Genomic DNA, 21,668 nt, shown 5'->3' with positions numbered 1-21,668 from the left:
GTTCAGGGGCTTTAGCAATGCAGGTACTATTACTGTATTAATAAGATGATATTAATAAATATGTATTGCCACATTGTTTGTCAGTGACAGACTAGGGGTGGGGGGGGAGGGGCAAGACAAGACGGGTGGGGATGAATGGAAATGATAGAAATCTGAGGGCTAAGAGGGGTGAGAAAAAGGTGAAGAGGTCAGTGGATTTGAGGGGGCAATGCAAGAGCTCCATAGTATTTCAGGAAAGTCTCGCTGTTGAAGAGAAACTAGCAGGATCATGAGTAACTCTGAATTAGGACACCAGGAAGGGCAAAGAGTGAGATATGATGAGGAGCTGTGTGGATGAACTTGAATAGGAATGGAATCCTTTTTTTCTCTTCTTCTAGTCCTGTGGTCTCTTCAACTCCCAGTAAGTACAGAACTGGCATCCTACCCTCTTCTTGGGTCCCCGCTTTTGCTTTCCCTAGCAAACACTAGAGAGGGACAGCAGCTAAATTAACACTCAGGACTGTAGTTGTTAGCAGGTGTGGAGATTTGCTAGATTTGGCAGCTGCACTTGGGGTCTTAACCAAGACTACTATTGAGAGAAAAATGTTACGCTGGGTTGCAGTCTCTGTAAGTACTACAGGATTTTGGCTTATAATAAGGATAACATGGGGACAGTTGGGGGGGGGTTGATTTTGCTAGATTTGTTTTTTAAAGTAATGTTAATTTCCTTTATTTTGCTATCTTTACTATTTTTCTAGTATTAACTCTGATGTTAGTTGCCATTTAAAAAGACAAGTCTCAATTACCAATGGCAAGTGAGATGCATTTTGTGAAATGCTTGCTGATGATAGTCGCACTTGCAAAACAGGCAGGGGTAAAATTGCAGTGACTATAGCTTACTGTTTGATGCCAGATGAAGTCTAGTAAAATAAACATTTTTATTTATCCAAAATATAGGTTAACTGTTCTGGATCTGCCCCTTACTGTTGCTATACCAAAGGTGACCGGCAGTGCCTGAGAACACAGCTGGCTTTCTCACTTCCTTCCCCGTGAACCATCCAGGGATGAAGACTGCTGAGGCCACAGCAAGCACCAGCTTGTCTTAAGGTTTGAGCTCTCTATTCAAAGGTCTTGAGCACAGAAGACATAAAGGATTATGACATTTTGTGTTTGTTGCAGCGGATGCTACTCAGGTAAATAGTGGATTTCCCTTTTTTGTCATTTATTGTCTGAGTAGATTTCTGTTTCCCTTCAAATGCACTACAAAGCCTTCACTTTTATTTAATCTTGATGAGCGTCTTCCAAAGGTTTAGATTTTGGAGACTAGAGAATGTTTATCAGTTGCATCACAGGGAAGGGAAAGCAGCATTTCAGTTCTTTGTTCAGCTTTTGAAAGCATTGTTTCCTGGGTGAGGATGAGATTCACGGGATTTCTCTGTAGTTTTTCCTTTTGGCCTTGTTAGATGACTTTATAATTAACGTATTTTTTTTTTTTGTTCAAAGTCATTTTGAATTACTTAATTCTCCTCATGTGCAAGAGTTCTCCAGCGTCTTACAGAACAGTGTGTGATAGGATGATGGCTGAAGACTTAAGTGCTAGTAAGAGCTTGCTTGGTTTGACCTCTGTCCCTTTGTGGTCTCGAGTCTCTGACATCTGAAATGCCAGAGGACAATGAGCAGGAACAACTTGAAAACTCAGTCTAGAACTTACCCCCTACCAGTTCCAAAGTAGGATTCATTTGTTCTGGTTTGAGCTTCCACTTTTTCAGCAGAGACTGCTGTGTGGGAATACGCTATTTTAAAGGAATAGCTTCTGCCTCTGCAGTGAATGAGTTTTCATCCTTTAAATTGAAGATAGCTCTGTGACTGAGCTTTTAAGCAAACATAACTTATGGAAGTAATCTATATAGACATAAAGCAGTCAATTAATTTAACTCACTGCTTTTATATATAGATTTTAATATTTGTGACATTGTTTCATTGTATTGATGGGTGGTATCTAAATTGAAGAGAACAGACCAGAATTGGCCTCTGTGGAGGTAGACTTTTAAGGGTTATAAGAAGAGTCTAGTTTGGATTTGGGTTGTAGGATCTATCTGTAAGTGTCTCTGTGTACTGTACTGTAGTTTAAAATCTTGGCCTGTGAATCAGTTGGTTCACTCTAAACAAAAGAGTACTTGCTTACAAATATGAGACATTAAAGAAAATATAATTTAATGCAACAAAGAATTCTAAAGTGCTTATATAACTACATTAGGGCTCAACAAGCTCATATGACTCAGAGTTGTCTTAAGAAAGGTCCATTAAAACTCTTTAAGCAGTTGATTCAAAGCTGTTGTATGACTTCTCAAGTTACTGTTTTTCAAAGCTGCTTTTTACAGAAACTGAATGTGTTGCTAATAAACAGGCTTAGGTACATTATTGATCTAGAGTCCCAAATGCACGTATTTTTCTCTCAGTAAGAAAATACTTTGTTTTTTTCTAAGCTGTCCAACAATTCTCAAATAACATTATTGGTAAGGAACCTTGCAGTGCTTTTGAAATAACTGTTTATTTGTAAGTTTGTCCCAAATGCAGGACTGAATTGTTTTAAAATACGTGGAAAAATGTGGAACAAAATTACTTCCAAAAGGGCATCGGGTTAGGGAGATATGTATATGCTTCCTCTGGGAAGGTGTGGCTGCTATGTTGTAACCTCTATTCTGTGATTCCAGTGTTTTGGAGCGTACAACAGGTAGAATGACTCAGAAGAGAACTGACTTGAAAACGTACATGGACATAATCAAATACAGCTTTCTAACAGTTTGAGATGAAGTTATGTAAGGTACCAAAGTAAGACATTACTGCATACACAATATGGTAAGGACAACTTGGCTTCTGTTACTAACAGTCCTAGAAACGTAACAATAGACTTGTTAGGATAGCCATACTCCAAAGAAGTTACAACTTATGCATCAAGCATGCAGTAAACGAGTATTTTGTATATACTTGTGTTTCTCATACTATTGTCTAAACATCCATGAAGTAAAAAGATTAGTGTACTTCCTAAAACTGGGAAGAGAATCATCAAAATGCATCTTAAAATATTGTAGAGTTCCTTAATGTACTTTGAAGTAAAGAATAGGATTCCCCCTCTCTCATCCCAGTAGATTTTAGTTTTCCCCTCAGGTAAGTTTTTCTACCAGAGTCTTCTCACAGTTCTCAGCAGAATCTCTGGTGATCTGCAACACTGAGCAAAAACTGCTCTTGGACTCAAAACTGCAAATTATGCTGTTTTCAACAGAGAGCCAAAAATGCAAAGTTAGGAACGTGAACTGGCCTTGTTAATCTTGATTAATATAAATCTAATAATTCAAAGAATTTGGTGAGAGGTGACTTCAATTGTAAAGCCTGACTTGAGGGCAGAACATCTTCTTTTACAATGGTCTCAACTCAAATTGTATGCTGCAAAAAGAATAAAAGGATTTCAGAGTTCAACATACATTTTTTGACTCTCTCACATGAAGGTGAATTTAAAATGGGCTACCACGATAAATGCTACAGTTGTCTTCCTGAGAACAGGCCTAAGCCAGATCTTGGCTTTGTTAGCTGTTTCAGCTGTATGCAACTCTTAATTTACACCCCTGAAGAATCTGCCCAAGAGGCTTAGATTTTTCTTCGTATCTTGCATGAAGCGACTTATTTTATGAGACATGAAAGGTCTTGCAAGAGCGCTCGTGTTTTAAGGCCTTACCTGCCTATCAATAACAATGTTATTAATAACCAAATCTTAAATTAAAAAAAAAAAAAAGAAATGCACAACAACCAGTACATACCTTTGGTATAACTCATTTGATGAAATTTACTGAACATATATTCAGTACAGGGCAGAAAAAGCTTCTGAACTTAAGATTGTTTCATATATACAGTTATTGCACAGAACATACGGTCAAGAGAGAAATACCAGTTTTGAAAGCTGTCTACTGTAGGACATTTTGTTTTCCCAAGCTACATAAAGTAAAGTAGCATTATACAGTTCTGATGAAAGCAATAGCAGGTAATGCAATGTAAAATATGCATGACTCTGAATGTATACACCAGACATGCTCTGTCCAGTATGTTTTATGCATGACTAGAATATACTACATGCTAGACAGCATGGTATGGTACAAACAGAAGAGTAACAGACAAGACAGAAATACAGTATAAAATCAAGATGATTGTTTCTTTTTTTCTTTCATTGAGAGGAGAAATAAAGTGTTAAAAAATTAAAAATATTCCAACAAGCCAAATGAAAAACGACAGAAAAGATTTAAGGACAAGCATGGTTTAAAACTTCAAACCTCCCCTCCAACATTTCTGTGCTACCAGCTAGCATTGTAAAGCTAATTACATTATCTTAGCCACTCAACTTCGTAAAGACACTGTCAACTGACATTAAAAACTTACTATTTCCTGTCATAACAATATGACAATGGCCTCCAAAATTTATAAGTACTGAAGAGCATTTTTTGCATAATTACCGTGTGAAGTCAGTCATCTCCATCATAATCACACACATCCTCTTGGCCAAAACAATGATGTCATTGCTGGTATCATCCCATATTTCAATCTCTGCATCAAGCTTACTCTTGACTTTTTTGAAGTCAGCCACTTGCTCAGCAATCTTTTCCTTTTCAGCCTCTGGCAGTTGAGTCATCTTAGCCTGAAATATAAAATAAATTTATTTGCTTAACTTCTGTTTGTCAGGGAGGGTTTTTTGTTTTTGCTGGTGGTGGTAGATGTTTGGTTTTTTTTAATTGCTGGGTATTATTAAACACATATCTGTACATGCTGTGGCCTGAGCCAACTGTTCCAGCCTGAGCACCTTTGAATTTCAAAATCATTACACTACCATTGGGTTGGGTCAAATAATAAGGTTGGTAGAATGCAAACAGTGCTGTCCCATGAAACCATTAATATTAATGTAGTCAGAGAAACAAGAAAAAATTCTTCCAAACAGCCTTTGTAAAATATGACTGACAGATTTTCCTTTTACTGTGAATGAGAAGCCTAGTTTGTTTGTTTATTAAGTATGATATATATGCAGGTTATAAAATGCAATATATTTTCAGATAGAGGAGTACAAAGAAAAAGGTTTAACGCTCCTAAAACTTTCAAGTGTGCTTGCCCTCTCTTCTGAGAAGGTTCCCCAGGGTCATTTTAAGAACTGGTGAAGATTTGTTTGTTCAAATCTGCATCATCTGTCTTTGAAGAAGATAAAGAAACAGATTAACGCATTAGAAAATCAGCACGGGACTAAAGTTACCAAACAAGTACCTTGAATGCCAACAGAAAAATAAATATCCAGTGTTCAAATGCAGCCACAGTCAAACTGGGCTCAGGTAGGACACATCTCTGTACTACGCTGCAGCTCTAGACTGGTATGTTTGCAAACATTCCACAAGCTAAAACTGTTTCAAATTAAGATTTAGTATAGCTAGAGAAGTGGTGTATTCTGTGCAATTTCAGACTATGGAATCATAACATACACTTAACACATGTATTCTTCCTATATTTAAGTATTATGTTTATTTTTAGAAGTGCTCAATATATTAATACTGAAACAACTTCTAAAAATGCAGCATGGTGAGAATGGAAATACTTTCCCTAGTATTCTTCTTCGTAAGCAAGATTATCAGTTTGCACCAGACAAGGGTCAGATACATTTGCTGTTGTGACACACAGGCCAGGAAGCAGACAAAAATAATAGGTAGCCAAAACCAAAACACAGTTAACAAATAAGCGAAAAAAAAGTATCTGATTCATGAAGATCTGTCAAGAAAAATTTAGAGCTTTTACTTCTCATATTATGCAGGACACATTACCTAAATATTACTGATCTGATAAATGGTGTAAATTCACTATGAAAGCAGAAACAGAAGAAAAATACAGTTTGCCAAGTTTGCCATGAAACCTGTCATTGTTTGGGATTGTGTTATTGGTGATTTCCTGATTTCTTTCTTTTTTTTTTTTTTTTTTTTTTTTTAAGTACTGTGCATTATTTCCATCAGGAAATTTAAGATCACTTACATAAACTAACTATAAATAAGTTTAATTTCTTATTTCAGATGGAATCAAGCAGAAGTGCAACCGTGGTTCAGTTGCCAGTAAACTGAAATCTGCAGTTATTGTGGAAGTGATTTTAAATTTCATGGATTAATTTAGCCAGAACCAAAAACTGCTCTTGCCAATTTTCTAACCAGTGTCAGCCAAATCAAATTCAGTACAAAGCAGATTCCCTGAATGAGAAGTTTCAGGAAGTTCATGTTCTTCCTTGGCTCTGCAGTCATAGAATCAGAAGCTTAAATCCCCAAATGGCTGTTAAGTACAGGAGGCAGTTCCTACAGGACTGCATCTCCAGAACAGAGCTCGCCTGCTCCCAATTCAGACACATAATCCAACAGTGGGAACTGCCTTCTAAGGGATTCTTTGGTATCAATTCCCCAAAACTTAAAAGTCCTGATAGGTGATTTGAAGCAAAGCTCAGGTTTGTCGCAGTTGATTTGATATTTTAAATGCATAAAAGAAGTAACTGTTGGAATTCGTAGTAAAAAACAAAAATGAACTCTAGAAAAGGACTACCAAGCTTTCACTTATGCTCCTAATGTTTCTTAACCGATTTTAGAAGTTGATGGACTCAATCCGGCAAGTCACATCAGAGTTGTCATACCCACGGAGGGAAAACACTCGAATCACAAGATAGAGTATACTGCCTTTGGAGGCATGATAACCACACCAAGATAAAGAAAAGGCAGTTTTATGAATTCAAAATACTTTCTGTATTTAATTAAGAACTTCATCAAGTTTTTCTGACCTTTTTAAGAGCTCTTTTTGTTTTAAATTTTTGGATATATAAATGAAAGTTTGCAGGGACGCTGAGAAAAGCATGTTATGAAAACAACGTGAAAACATTAAATGCAAATCCCATAGTAAATTCTGTCTTTCATATTTTCTTTCAGATTTGTATCTGGAACTTGAGATAAAGCAGTATTTGAAAGATTATCCCACATTTTCTTTCATTTTTTGCAGCCAGCAATGGTCATCTAGACTGTATTTGCTTTGGTACATGAGCACTGAACAGCTCAACTTAAGTAACTGACTACAGGCAAAAAACGTGTGACACAATGCTTTCTCCCACACGCCCTCTCTTCCCTCTGACCACTAAGTCCTACACCTGTGATCCTTGCTACCCAGAAGACTCTCAGAGAGACTGGAGACCCACCTAATGGAACAACAATGGCATGTTGGGTGCTGCCAGGATCACTAGAGACTTCATTTTCTTACAGGCTTTTCTCTATATATATTTATATAAATATGTATGTTTATTCATTGCTCCTCTTCCTCCTAATGAGGCTTCAGCATAATCTCAACTGCCTCAAGTTTTACTATAACTTTTTCTTAAGAAGCAATGAATTATGATTATAGAAATGATTAAATGCATACATACAAAAAAAAAAAAAGATATTTGAAATCAGCTGCACTGGTATTCTATGCAGATACCTTATGTTCCACACCAGGCTGGGCGACCAAGGTCTTTGGTACTGCTCATCTTCATGGCACTACTCTCACAGTGTTTTGTATTTATCACCTGCTCTCTGAAGTAGTCCACCTCTTGCACAGTAGACTATCAAGAATTCAGCATTACAAATGGCAACTATTAACACACTGTAATTATGTTGCAGTAATAAATACCTTGTGGTTTATTCTTGTTTACAAAACATCACCTACCATACTTAAAATGGAAAGTTACGGCAGTGGCTGAATTACTTATAATTGGTATAACAGGTAATCAATTTAATATGTAATGAATATGTTTTTCAAACCAGGCTATTTAAGAGATTTTATCTTTGCTTGAATCACTCTGTCACGAGGCTAATTTTTCCATTTATATGAATCACTGGAAATTACAGGTCTCCCTAAGTATGTTGTAATTATAGTCACTGAATTAGAAAGTGTAACTGAGTGTTTTAAGCAGTACTTTTCCTGTTTTGTAAAAAAAAAAAAAAAAAAAAAGACCTACAACAGACCACGTAAGATCAAGACATTTTTCTCATGGCTCTAAGATGAACTTCCAGAGAATGATATGAAACAGACAAAAATAAAGAGTTAGGCTCCAGAATCAGAAGAATTGAAGTACTACTTTTTACACTGTTTTGGGTTGAAGAACACAGGCCTGGATTTAGAAACCACAAGAAAGATGACATCTTAATGAAAGCAGTCAAACATACAGTATCCTGTTATATGCCAACGCAAATGACTTTCAGCTGGAATGAGACATTATCCACTGGAACAAACGGGCAAAGGAAACTACAATTCTGACCTTGATTTCTGTTTCCTTTCCCTCATACTGCTTTAAAAACATATTCAGTAACAAAATAAAACAAATGTACATACAGTCTTTTAAGTGCAGACATGACCTTGCATTAAAATAGAAAACATATGGGTACGTGTGAAATAAAGATATAAATTAAATGTCTGCTATAACATGAATGCAGGATTATTTTGTCCACGAAGAGAAAATGATTTTTTTCATTACTTCTAAAACAAAGCTTTTTTACTGCAGTAGAAGATATCAGTAAAAATTAAGAGAGAGGACACATTATCTTTTTTCTTATTTTTCTTTCTTCTCTAGCAAAAAGCACACCTCTTACAGGGAGGAAGGATGGAAAAAGAAATAATAGAATGATTTACAATACATCCAAACAGATGTTTACATTAGCAAAAACTCCCTCTGTCTAAGGTAGAGGTGAGCCGAATATCCTTTCTGAAGGGAAGAGCTTCCCTTTGAAAACTATTTAACATTTCCTGCTTTATAAGTTGCAGTACCATGAAACGGCAAGGAGAGAAGAGGAAAACACTGATTTTCTACAATTTTTTGTGTTACCAAGAAAATAAACCCAACTCCCCTGATGGACCACGGAGGATAGACTCTTTTCAGAGCTTTTAAAAACAAGAATACAAAATAACATGCTCTTCACATTTTTTAGTTAAAAGGTAATAGCACAGATCCAAAAAGACCAGATTCATGTCCCTCCTTTGCCTAGTTGAGTGCTAAGCTTTTTATTCCACAAAGGGCTCAGCAACTGCATGAAACCATCCCACCTAAATTTTTGCTCCCCAGCTACAGTCAGCTGGGCACTGGCTTCAAAGACATTTGTTGGAAGTAAACAAGATCTCTTCAACTCAAAAGACAGTGATGCATTTCAATCAGTTTTAAATATTTTCCAACTGTGACCTGTGATTGTTTTTTTGTTATAATTTATAAATTTGTAAGTTATATACAACTCTGTAGAGCTGTCATATGTAAATCTGTGCACATCAGTTGAATATTTTATCACAAAGGCAGACATAAGATAAATGCCAAACATAAGAACATTTCTTGAATATAGCATAGAGTTAGAAGAGATTCTGTTAAAATTAATAAAACGTGCCCACTAACTTTTAAATTACATCCTACTTTTTCTTCCTGAGGAGGGGAAGTGCAGAGGGAGGAGCTGGTCTCTGCTCCCTGGTCACAGATGGCAGGACATGCGGGAACGACACAGAGCTGAGCTGGGGAGGTTCAGACCGGACATCAGGGAAAACTTCTTTACTGAAAGGGTGGTCAAACACTGGCACAGGCTTCTTAGAGAGGAAATTGATGCCTGCCCCATGCCTGTCAGTGCCCAAGAGGCACTTGAACAATGCCCTCATTAATATGCTTTAACTTTTGGCTAGCCCTGAAGTGGCCAGGCAGTTGGACTAGGTATCTCTGAAGGTCCCTTCCAGATGAACTCTTCCATACCCTCTGTATAGACTGCAAATGCAAAAGATTTTATGCAAATATCAGCAGGTCTTCTTAATGTTTATATCTATTCTCTCAGAGGGTTTGGTTAAGACTGTCTTTTCAAGGCTGAACGTTTTTAGATACGTATTAATGATCACTGTATTTAAGACGTAATACAAATAAAACAGCAAAATAATTCAGTGTGGATTTTCTCATTCACAATATAACACTGAGTCAACTCTTCATCAGCACCAAACTGTTGTGCAAACATAATATGCAACAGATCTGTATAGCAGTAGATCTAACTCTCACACATTTTTATCTCTATTCATGAAATCATCTGCAGAACTGAGAAAAAACATGGGTGGGTGCTTGCCTGAAAGCATTTTTGCTCATCATCTGTAAGTGGACTGATTATGCGCAAGCTAAAATATTTCATGTATTCTTCAATGTGAACATGTAACCTGTACAAATATATTTAAAATAAAGCTAATCTATTCTATTCATTAATATTGTAACTTCAAGCCCTTCAACTTTTCTCCTGACTTCAGAAAGCACGTTGTCTTCCAAGGCTGAAAATTAACTGGGCAAATACTTACTTGACCTTCTCTTCAACTCAAAATCGTATGATAAGCCACAAAGTACCTCAATGGACTAACGCTGATCATGATGGCATAAATTTCCTCAAGCAAAATTACTGAGCTTACAGAGTAATTAGACTCAACTACTAGAGGAAGAACACTTTTTGCATGGTAGATCTGGCTTTCGAATCAGAAAGACTGTGTTATTCTTTCGATTAGCAAGTAGCACATGTTTTTACAGTAGCTGAGGATTTGTTCCTAAAGAACTTCTTCATGGATATAGAATTGTGGTACAAATAATAATTAACATCGCTATGCAGTTTAATTACTGACTTCCCACCATGTGGGAAGGTGCCATAAACATCATCAATTTCATCTTCAAGATCTGGAATTATCTCAGGGAAAGACAATGAAGTAATGTTTCCAAGATTACCTATGTGCAAGGTCAAGAATATAAATACTAGATTACATCTCAGTCCTGTTATCTCACTACTAACCAGAGAGAGACAGATTCTAGAAAGTTAGAATTTAAAATGTAGTGATTCACCTATGTAAGAAAAACAGGATTTCTGAGATAAGATGTAGCGCTTGTTACATGTGGTATATACACATCACATTCAGTTTTACATGCTTTATATATCATGATTAAAAAAAAAAAGAAAGAAAAAAAAAGAAAAAAGGCTCTTTCAAAGACACCAGCTCCCTGTTGGAGCGGTGAGAAATCTGACATCGGAGAAGATTCAACCATGTCCCTTCTACTCTCCCCACCACAGTCATTGACAGTGCAGATTACATTGTCGGTGTAGTACAAGGAAAAACGTATCCTGGAGATCTCTCCACAACAGCCTATGCCTCTTATTTTTGATAGCCAGCACTCTACCTACAACAGTCCTCAGCATTTACTTCTTCCTTTTCGTAGATGTCTAGAAGTACAGGTTACTTACGGCTTTCTTTTCAAAGAAAATTCCCTTTAAAGGAATACTTTGGTTTATCTGAGACATGGAAGACCGGGTGTCTTTTAAAGATCTTTTAGAGCATTAGTGAATCCTTTGTTATTACTGTAGGATAGCAAACACCTAAGCCTACCTTTTCTGTTTTCCCAGTGCATTCATTATGGGATATTTATGAAACTATTCAGCACACCATCTGTACCTGTTCCAAACAAATCATCTCATAGGGATAACATTTTGAAGGAAAAGTTTGCCTTTCTTAACTGCAATTGAAATTTTACCCTGAAAGGTGAGAATAATCTTTCATACTTGTTACACTGCATGCCATATGTTTTAAGAATCAATTGATAGTTAATTAACATATAATTGATATGCACATCTTTAAAAAGGCAAATAAGTTTTCCCTTGTTTCATGGAGAAAACAGATTAAATACCCAGCTATACTAAATACACTGCTTCTAAATATAACCCCTGTCAAGAAAAGCCTTTTTTGTCCAGATTTGTTAATTTAGCCTCAAGAAATACAAAAGTTATCATGGAATTATGTTTGAAAATGGAATACAGCCAATAAAATCAACTTTTTTTTAGAGAATACTGACTTAATTTTACTCATTGTATGTACACAGATTGAAATTATAAACTGACAGTAGTTTCTAAAAGATCAACCAGGCATCATTCTAATACCACAGTTTCCTTCATAACTTACCTCATTTTTCAGAATTCATTCTCATTTTGAAATAAGAAATGGTACGTAAGTGAACAGCTTTTGTTTTGGAATTTTTTATTAGTATTTAGGGTCTTAATAAAGAAAATAAATTTGTGCAAGTTTGCTGGAAAACAAATATAAATAAAAATCCCGTTTTATTGGTATCATTATTGAATTGAAAAATTTGTTGTTTTCCAACTAGCTCTATTGCTTCTAAATTCTATTTTGGTAGTAGTACTAGACTAAATTAAATGTGAGAAATCTGTTGTTGCTCTAGGTATTCTACAAACAAGTCATAAAATTGACATTTCCAGCCCCAGGGGTCTTTCAACTTAAGAAGTTGCAACCAGTCTACAATTTTGCTGAAACATTTATAAAATGGAAACAGACAAGATTAATGTTTGCTATATATGTCAATTTTGTATTAAGAAGCCTTTTGCTACTCAAAATATTCATAGGTTCTTACAAAATGTGTGAATGTAAAGAATAACCAGTAATGCACTGTACTCCTAAGGTTAAATGATTATACAAGCAGCAAAACATGATTCAGAACTTCCAGAAATATTTGATCTAATTGCCAAATGATACGGTAAGTTCTGCATATTTCCTTATGGGTTCACTGACCGAGTAATATAGAATTTTCTATAGAAATCTGTAGAACAGATTCACAGAAGAACTCACAGAAGAACAAGTCTGTAACTCGTGCAGTGCAGTGGCTAGAACTGCAGACATCTTCATTTTTCTGTGCACGTGCAGTTTCTCACATGTAGAGCTTATTTTTGGTTAATATGCTTTGCAGGCTACAGGTAAGACTCAGATATAGTCTTTATTAACCTAACCTTTATTAGAAGAAGACACATTGATGAAACTGTAACCTTTTAGAATTTCATCCAGAAGAGTAAGAATTTTCTCTTTAATTTACATTTTCACTGTGTATTTGTTAAATTAATTATAGTTTTCTCTCTCAGGTAATACATACCAGTTTTATGCACTCTACACATTTTCAGAAATCTATTAGGAGTTGAACACGATTTTAATGACTCACTGCATGACTTTAGGTGGTTTCATAGGAGTAGTAATCTCATAGCATTATTCCCCTCAACAACTTGTTTTTTAAATACAGTGGTGTAATACATACCCTGTCAGTCTTCCCTTCTGTCTGAACACTTGTGCGACTACGTACATCATGGTCTTCTTCAAGGTCAGATACATCTTCTAGCTCCTCGGGTGTCTGGGAAAAATGTTGAAAAGGTTATTCTCCCTTATGGTTAGGAAACTTCGTACTGATATCAAACATTTTAATGATAATGATTTTAAAGATAATGTCTGACAAAAAAAAAAAAAAAACACAAGTCTTGTAGAACTACACTGGCTACTACATGCTAACCAAGAAAATCATGTCAGACAGCTTTGAACTAGTTCACAATAGCCACGTTTTAATTAAAGGACTGACTTTTAAAGTTGGCACTTAGGGAAGCTTTTTGCTTAGGCACTTAGGGAAGCTTAAATCTTCTGTTATTGCTTCTAGCAAATGTGCTTTAAAAAAAACACTTGCATGACCAGAATGGATGCACAGGTTTGTTCTACTGTCTCTTCCCTGTATAGAAACACTAATACACCCACTATGATGCACTAATGTAACTGTGAGACACTCAAATCACAAGCAATTTTGGTCTTCTTGTGTGTACTGTACATACTGTACTGCTGACATTTTCTGGATACTGATTTCTTCGATAATACACGAGCAAATCAACTCAAAACGACAAGAGACATATTCTGTATGATTCAAGTCTTCAAATTTATTTCCTTCCTCCTACTTACCAACATATTCTTCTTGCAAGGGTTCTGAATTTTACCATAAATAGCTTAGTTAATAAAGTGTGTTGAATGTGGCTTTATAAGGGATGCTAAATAAAACATTCAAAGCAAGTTCAACCATACTAACAAAACAGTACACAATGAAGCACACAAAGAATTCAGAATTGCAAACTATTTAAAAATTAATATTAGTTCTGACAATGCAACAGGGTACCCGGTAAGTTTTCATTTGTCTTAAGGGGATTCACATTTAAAGCCCAGACTCAATAAATAACTGGTGACAGATCTGCTGTTGGATGATCTACTACCAGCTTGAACTCTAACCTTCCAGTCACAAGGAAATAGTGCCATTCTTCATTTCACATAAGCCTGAAGTCCCAAGAGAATCTTGTAAAGATACTGAGTATTAAATAGGCCTACCAAAAGACACATAGGGAAAAAAAAAAAAAACACAAACTGAAAGTCATCATTACTTTTACCCAATTTTCAATCATGTCAAATGTATTTTTTTTAATCCAGAATTGCTATGTATTCTCACCTTCTATTTTTTACTGCAGATTATACATAAACAATATTTGTTGATGGACATTACACCATTCTGTTATTTTCTTTTTAGATCCAAATCACTGTAATGCACTTGCATTAAACTGTGTAAATGCACCTGCATACATTTGTACCATTTGGGAAAGTGCCTCTGTGGCCAGCAGGTGGAATATGCATTACTAGACTTCAACATCAGCATTGTAACAAGGTTTAAGTAGCACTCCAGTACTTCAAAGCACAGAAGTATATTTCACTCACTAAACAAAATTACAGCAATTTCAGTAAGATAATAGAGTAAGAAATAAATAACTCAAAGCCAAATTGACAGAAATATAATGCTGATGGTGAAAAATATGCCTAGGTATCCTCAAGAAAACAGAAACGCAGTCAACTTTGGGGGCAAAGATGAACACAATACACCCACCTGGACACACTTTACTTGTAAATGAGAAAAGAAACATTTTATTTTCAGGCAAGGATTATCACTGTCATAAAGTCTCTCATATTTGGTTTTGGAAGTCCAGATTTGGCAGGTTTTCAACTACTGGTATGATAAACTTAACACATATCCATGCATTAAAGGACACAAGCTTCAAGAAGAAAGCTCCGATTTATCAAATCTTCAAACACAAACCATGAACCATACTCATTTTCAGACAAAAAGCATCAAAAATTTAAAATAGTAATAATTATAAAAATGGAAATACTTGTTTTATCTTCTTGATACCTGTTTTATACAATTCAGTGCAGGATTCTCGGTTGTTCATATTGCCTTCATGGTCCATATTTATTAAATGACACATGTATCCACCACTTACGTAAACATTCCATGTGAGAACGCATGGGTATCTGGGTATTCCATATTGTGAAAACTTAACGTAATGCAACTCCTGGCAGGTCTTAAAGCCTCATTATGAATTCTACACTAAGAAAATGTTATTGCATCTTTGAACTGGTCTTTTATATTAAGAGTATAGACTACCAGTTCTAGTAACATGAAAGAAGGTAATATCCCTAAACAGATTTTTTGTAAAGGAAGAGCAGCAGAGCTTCAGAACTGGGATAAGAAGCATAGAAGGAATTTCAAAGTACAATTAGTTGAAGGTTGAATATTTAGGGCTATGACGAATCTCTGACAGAAACTGGAGTCTCTGAGACTGCAAGTGACAGATAAGGAAGAAGACTGGATGTATGTAATCAGTGACAGGACGATTACAAGACATCAGTGGCAAATTCACTATTAAGACAGACATACAAAGTAAGGAATCTCCAGTAAATGTAAGGAAGAATGTTGATGTAAAAATTAAGTTCTGTGCAAGAATCCAGTCAGTAAGAAGCTATAAACGTGGCTGAGACACGGCAGTAAATTTTTCAAAATAGATCGTTTCAAACCAGGAAAATTAAGCAAAAAGGTTTCCGGTGGTTACAGGAATATTACAGGAATTACAGGAATACATCCCCTAGGAATACTGGAAAAGGGGAGAATTCAATTTTAAGATGAAACCTGAGCAGTTTACAGATAAGGCTATGGAAGAGTTGGCTGATGCAGCAGAGGGGCACAGGACACCTGCCCCAACCTCCTGACCCCCAATTCTGACCAGTTTTGGTCATTTGCAAAAAGCTTTTGTTGACCCCCACAAAAGCACATTCAAGTATGTCCCTACATATTTAATACTATGATTATGTTATTCCTGCTGTAGCATTACACAGTAAATTTGTATTCCTTTCCATATTTCAGAGTTTTTAATAAATCCGCATTCTCACTGGTTTTGCTTCCGAGGACTCAGGCTGAGGACTCTACATTGTATTTATAACCAATTCTATAGTACTGATGATTTTTACACCTTGCTGATACACAACTTAAAGCCACGATAGCAAGTCAATACCATCACACGTGGGTGATTTCCACCTATACATTACCTTCACATTTTCATCTGTAAAACAAATATCACTCCTCTGGTGCAAAACCTTTACATTTGCTTTACTACTAGAGTTTTACAGAGAGTAATTAATAAAACTGAGGTGTGGCTTTTGGCCAGTCCTTTTAAACTGCCAGTCCTTTCAAAATGTATGCAGCTGTTCTCTTTGGCTTATTTGCTTTTCAATCCAAGTTTGTAGAACAACATGTATGACTACTTTTTACAGAATTTTCTCCAACGCAGATTTTTATATGCAGACCCTCCTCAAAAGTGATTGTCCAAATAACTTTATCTAGATCATTCACTTTTAAAGGTCACATACACTCATGAAACATGAATCCTGCAAATAAACAGTCTCAGATGCTAAAAAATAATGGAGATCCAAGTCTAAAATCTCAAGGTATATAGTGTAAACGAACAGAGGCATCGTGATGGGAATGGAAGGACAGAAGCTATCTCCACTTATCTAACATTCAATTAAATATCGGCCTTTAAACTGTCATTATATGCTCTCTTACTGTACCTTACTTGGTGTCAGTCCCCCCACACTCCGTCCTTTTCCCAAATGAATACCAAACAGGAGTGCAGACTAACACCTCATCAGGATTGAGCTGATGAGTGATCTCTGTATTATATCAGTGCAAATACAGATTTATTTGTGGTATGTAATACTACAGCAGCAAATAGAAATGCTTTGTATGCACTTTACTAGGGTCAGAATTTAGCCTATTATGTTCTTCACTAAGAGCAGAATGGGTTTAAAACAACTGTATGTTCTACTCTGAAAATGTGACTAATGCCCGTATTTGCAAACTTCAACACATCAAGAATTATGTTATTCAATGTAACAATATATGGCAAATGTTTCATAAATGGTCCCTTCACAAATATTTAGCTAGTGCTTGGTATTTTGTTTCTTATTCACAATACCAATATTATCCCCCACTTAATTCTGCCAGATGACAGACTGACAATTTTCATATACCTGAGGAAGAAGAAACTGCAAGCATTATGTATTTTTCCTGCTCAATTTATTAATAATCTCATAATTGTTCCTCTCTTATTTCAAATTCGCTAAAAACACTTTTCAGATTTTTGATAAAATTATATTGTTTTGAAAACAATAAAAAGCACATTATTTTAGGGCAAATTAAAATCCTATGTTCTTAAACTGTCAATATTATGACATCTCACTACTATAATAAATATTAACCTTCGTATTTATAACATGATCATATGTCTATTCTTGAAAGCTGTTCTTGGAACCTTTCTTAAAAAATATCTTCTGCATATTATTTGAGAAGTTATGGATATAAAGCTAACATTATTAATTAAATTGGAGATCAGGACTTTGTCTTTGATAGCAGTGTTGTCAACAACTGCTGTCAATACATTTGTCATCAAGTAGCAGTAAAAATGTTATCCTGCTATAACCTGTACACATTACAGGTACTTAATCCTCAAATGCAGGTGACAAACAGTTCCTGTCACTAAAAGAGAAAATAGTGCAAACATTTTTTATCGATCTAAGCTGTAATTTCAATTTAAGATTAGTGGTGAGAACAGAAACTTCAGCAAAGAACCAACAGTTTTGTAATTTATAACTGGTAAGAATAAATAATGACCTTCAAAACAGAGAGATGAAAGTACTTTCAATACAAGTAAGACTATGTTACATGGTAAAAAGTTGAGGTTTAAAAAATAGTAAATACAGTGAACTCTTCAAGTAAGGGACACAACTTACTGTATTACTACTGGATGCCTCGAGTTTGTTTGTTTAACAATTAGCCAATTTACAATATTCCACTCCAAGATATCAGGACAAAAAGTTAAGATTTATCGCCGTTAGAAACTGACGGACATATCAGTAGCCTGGCACCAGGTGACAATTCCTGGGTTTTTAGTTCTCACTGAGAATACATTAGGATAATGGTCTTCTCAAGAACTGGCCTGAGAGACAGGAAGGATGTGAGCACAGGGTTTTTCAATTTAAACTGAAAGGTTTAAAGTGAAGTTTTTGAGAACTGCCTTCTGAAAATCATTTTTAAGTAAAAATTAGAAGTTGTCACCACTGAAGAAGTTGGCACAGAGAGTTTTAGCTTCTATTTTCTATCCATAGTTACACCCCTTTTGCTGAAAACCTGCATTGCAGCTCTGGTTTCATTCTCTCCTTCCCTGAGTTTGGTTGTACCTCTTGAAGAACTGATGGCACTTGGTAGGTATGCCACTCTCACATAATGCCTACAACAGCTTGGGGAGTTTTACTCTTGAAAATGCTGAGCTAGTTATGCTGTTGTAAGCATATAGGTATTTTTGAAATCTAGAAAGTTTGGAAACTGACCTCCTTCAAAAGGTACCTCCTTCAACAGAAAAATGTGATCATAGATATTACAATGATACACCTCTATTGTAACCAAAGTCCCTGACTTGAACCCAATGCCAACTGATACACAGCTCCAGTCAGCGTACCGTTTGTTTATGCCTGTTAAATGAAAACACCACATTAGTTTGAAGTTTCCATTTTAAACTCAAAAAATTGATAATTAACAGGAACAGAGTATTAGCTTTTAACGTAAGTGATCTGTAGTTTTTATTATTGAAAATGTATTCTCTGTTTCCTCTTCTGGGTCGACATACAGTTGCTCCATCTAGTGGAAAGCTAATTAAGACATTTAATTTATCATGGAAATAATACTGCTTGAAGACAGAATGAAAAGCCAATTCAGTAGTCGTTCCTGTTTTTTCAGGAAAACTTTATAAAGTATATATGGCCTAACAATTTTGTAATTGTGTTTGAAATTGAGTACTTTTACTTCTAAACATTACTCTAACATTTGAAAATAAGAAAATAGAATTTGTTTCCTCTATCATACCCATGCATATTAAAAAGGACTCTAAAACATCATTACTGTAGGACTGGCTAACTCCAAAGGCAACAAAACAGATGCTTTGCATTTTGACTCTTCGTAATTTCATGACGGTTCCCATTTTCAAAAAAGGTCAAAATAATGAACTGGGAAAGTAAAGTATGCTCAGCATCACCCAGCCTCTGGGAAAATCATGGAATGACTCCTCTTGAAACATTCTTCTGGGCACATGAAGGACAAAGCTGTGATCATTAAGAGTCAATATAGATATACCACAGATAAATCATGCCTCATCAACCTCATTACCTTGTATGACAAACTGACCACATTTCTGGATGCGGGAAGAACAGTGGATGTCCTATAGAAGGCTTTTCACACCATCTCCCAGGTTTTGTAACCAAGTGTGGTTATTCGAGTGGGTGAACAACTAGATGGGTTAAGAACTGTTCACACGATCAGGCTCACGGGATTCATAGGTTGTACCCTGCCTACCTATCCTTCTTGACATCCTTAGCACAGGCCTGATGGAGGTGATGAAGTGCACACTCAGCAAGTTTACAGATGACACCAGATTGAAGGACCAGTCAGTATGCTTAAGGGAAGGAGTGCTATCCAGAGACATTTACAAAGGCTGTATTAGTTTGGCTGACAGGAACCTTATAAAATTCTAAAGGAAAAATGCAAAGCCTGGCAGTTATGAAAGTAGAACCCCTTGCAACAAACAAAAGAAGCTGTGGGCTGCCTGGCTGGGGAGCACATCAGCAGAAAAGGACCCTGATTCCTGGCAGAGAGCAAGCTGGGCACAAGCCTGCAGTGTGCCCTGGCAGCAGGGAAATGTCAGGACTATGCTGGGCTGTATGAACCATAGTGTAACCAGCAGATGAAGGAAGCAATAATCCACCCTCAGTTGGCTGTTACAAGAAAGCACATGTTCATCCAGTTTTGACTCCCATTGGGCTTTATTTCTACCTAAAGAAGAGGTGGCTTTAGGACATCTAACAGCAGCCCCACAAATCCTATGAAGAAGTCATCAACAAGATGGAGCTAGACTCTGTACAGAAGAGAATGGCAGGAGGATGAAGGACAACAGGTTCAGCCCGGCCATAAGGAAAACCTTTTATTCCCTTGAGGACAGCCCAGCAGGAAGGAAGCTGCCCAGAGAGATTGTGTAGCCTCTGTCCTGGGAGGTTTCCAAGACATAACTGGTTGACACCCTGTGCATGGGATTGAGGAGTCTGCTAGAGCACAGGGGATGATTTTAAGATCCACTCAGCTAGATTCAGTCACAGATTTCAGGTACTTTCAGCAAAAATCTGATCAGCTTTATATTACAGCATCTTTGTTTCTTTCCTCATCTTTCATGTCTGTTTGCTTTTTTATGGCTTTTCTTTAATTTTTAGTTTGCTTTTTCATCTCACCTAATGGTGGATGGACTTCCCACAATGATTCTTCCTTGTGATAGGGAGTAGTAAGATATGGTACAGATAAACTTACCTCTGTGAAAAGAGACTTGAAATGATGCTTTGAGCTTTATAAACATGTGATACAGCCTTCCTTTCTGCAGAAACTCCTTTTCCTCCTGAGAAGACTCCATTTTTCATGGAAAAGGGCACTTCCCAAAGCCTCACTCCCAAAGTCAAAACTAAAAATACATTTCAAGGCAGACTGTCACATGAAATGTAGATAAAAATTGAAACTGCTTTTGAAAAAACTTCAGTATGTTAAAGAAAGGTGCAGTGAAGTTTGAGTGTTCAGTGCTTAAAAAGGAGAAGAAATAAGTTGTAAAATAGAAATTCCAAAATTTCACAAGAAATTTAGGTTTAGCATATGAATAAAGCCTGAGCAACAGTAGCATCTGCATCAAAGATTTTTTCCCTAATATATCTAACCTATCTATTTCAGTTAAGTGAATTATGCTAAATGATGATATTAAAAAAAAACAGTAATTCATTTGGATAGATGACTATATCCTTTAATAAAAGATTTCTGATGAAATGTGCATTTCTCAAACTGGAGTAGATGAAATGATTATCTCGGACCTGAAGATTTGCTCAAGTCTCCTGAGTCTCAAGCGACTTTCTCTACTATCAGACCGGCAAATAAAATGTTCCATTTTAAACAAAGGTGCACAGAATGAACCTGTCAATCAAAACCTTGTGCATAACTAGAACAATGCAGACTAATGCAAAGCCCAATTCTGAACGCACAGCTACTGCTCACTGTCATCCTTCACATGCATTCCCACCTGTAACTTACTATCAAAATGCAAACTTTTCAGTTTTAGCAGATGTTCGTCCAAATGTCCCAGAGAAGGATAAAATAAAAGCACCCTAGCTGTCAATCTTGTATCTATTAGTTTCATTCCTGATTTTAATTATCAAGAGGTTTCTGATTCCTGTAACATGCATCCACCCACATTTAGTCACTCAGTAACCAATAACTGTTCAACCGAGTGATCTGTGTCAGCTGAGGTGGAACTAAATAACCCATTAAGTACATCATTGTGCAAACCTGCTTT

At 36.1% G+C, this 21,668-nt stretch overlaps 1 protein-coding gene across 24 annotated transcripts in view; it reads right to left on the bottom strand.

Annotated features, from left to right (window-relative positions):
• The window catches only part of CTNNA3 (catenin alpha 3), a 488,378-nt gene that overhangs the window by 51,598 nt on the left and 415,112 nt on the right, over nt 1-21,668 (bottom strand). For 21 of the 24 annotated variants that reach the window (XR_010833024.1, XM_013173300.3, XM_067001100.1 and 18 more), the window contains 2 exons: nt 13,142-13,234; nt 4,482-4,663 (listed from right to left, as the gene is read on the bottom strand). Coding sequence is in view for 21 of the 24 variants with exons in the window: in XM_013173300.3 (XP_013028754.1) it covers nt 4,482-4,663; nt 13,142-13,234 (275 nt within the window). In the remaining 3 variants the exon portion in view is untranslated. Of the gene's footprint in view, nt 1-2,796; nt 3,424-4,481; nt 4,664-13,140; nt 13,235-20,644; nt 20,793-21,668 lie in introns of those variants that run through there. The other 3 variants (XM_067001108.1, XR_010833026.1, XR_010833025.1) reach the window with 3 other exon arrangements.

The sequence above is a fragment of the Anser cygnoides genome, chromosome 7, assembly GCF_040182565.1.
Source record: "Anser cygnoides isolate HZ-2024a breed goose chromosome 7, Taihu_goose_T2T_genome, whole genome shotgun sequence".
Taxonomy (NCBI): domain Eukaryota; kingdom Metazoa; phylum Chordata; class Aves; order Anseriformes; family Anatidae; genus Anser; species Anser cygnoides.
Note: the sequence above shows the minus strand (reverse complement) of the source record. Positions and strands in the feature narration are given on the sequence as shown.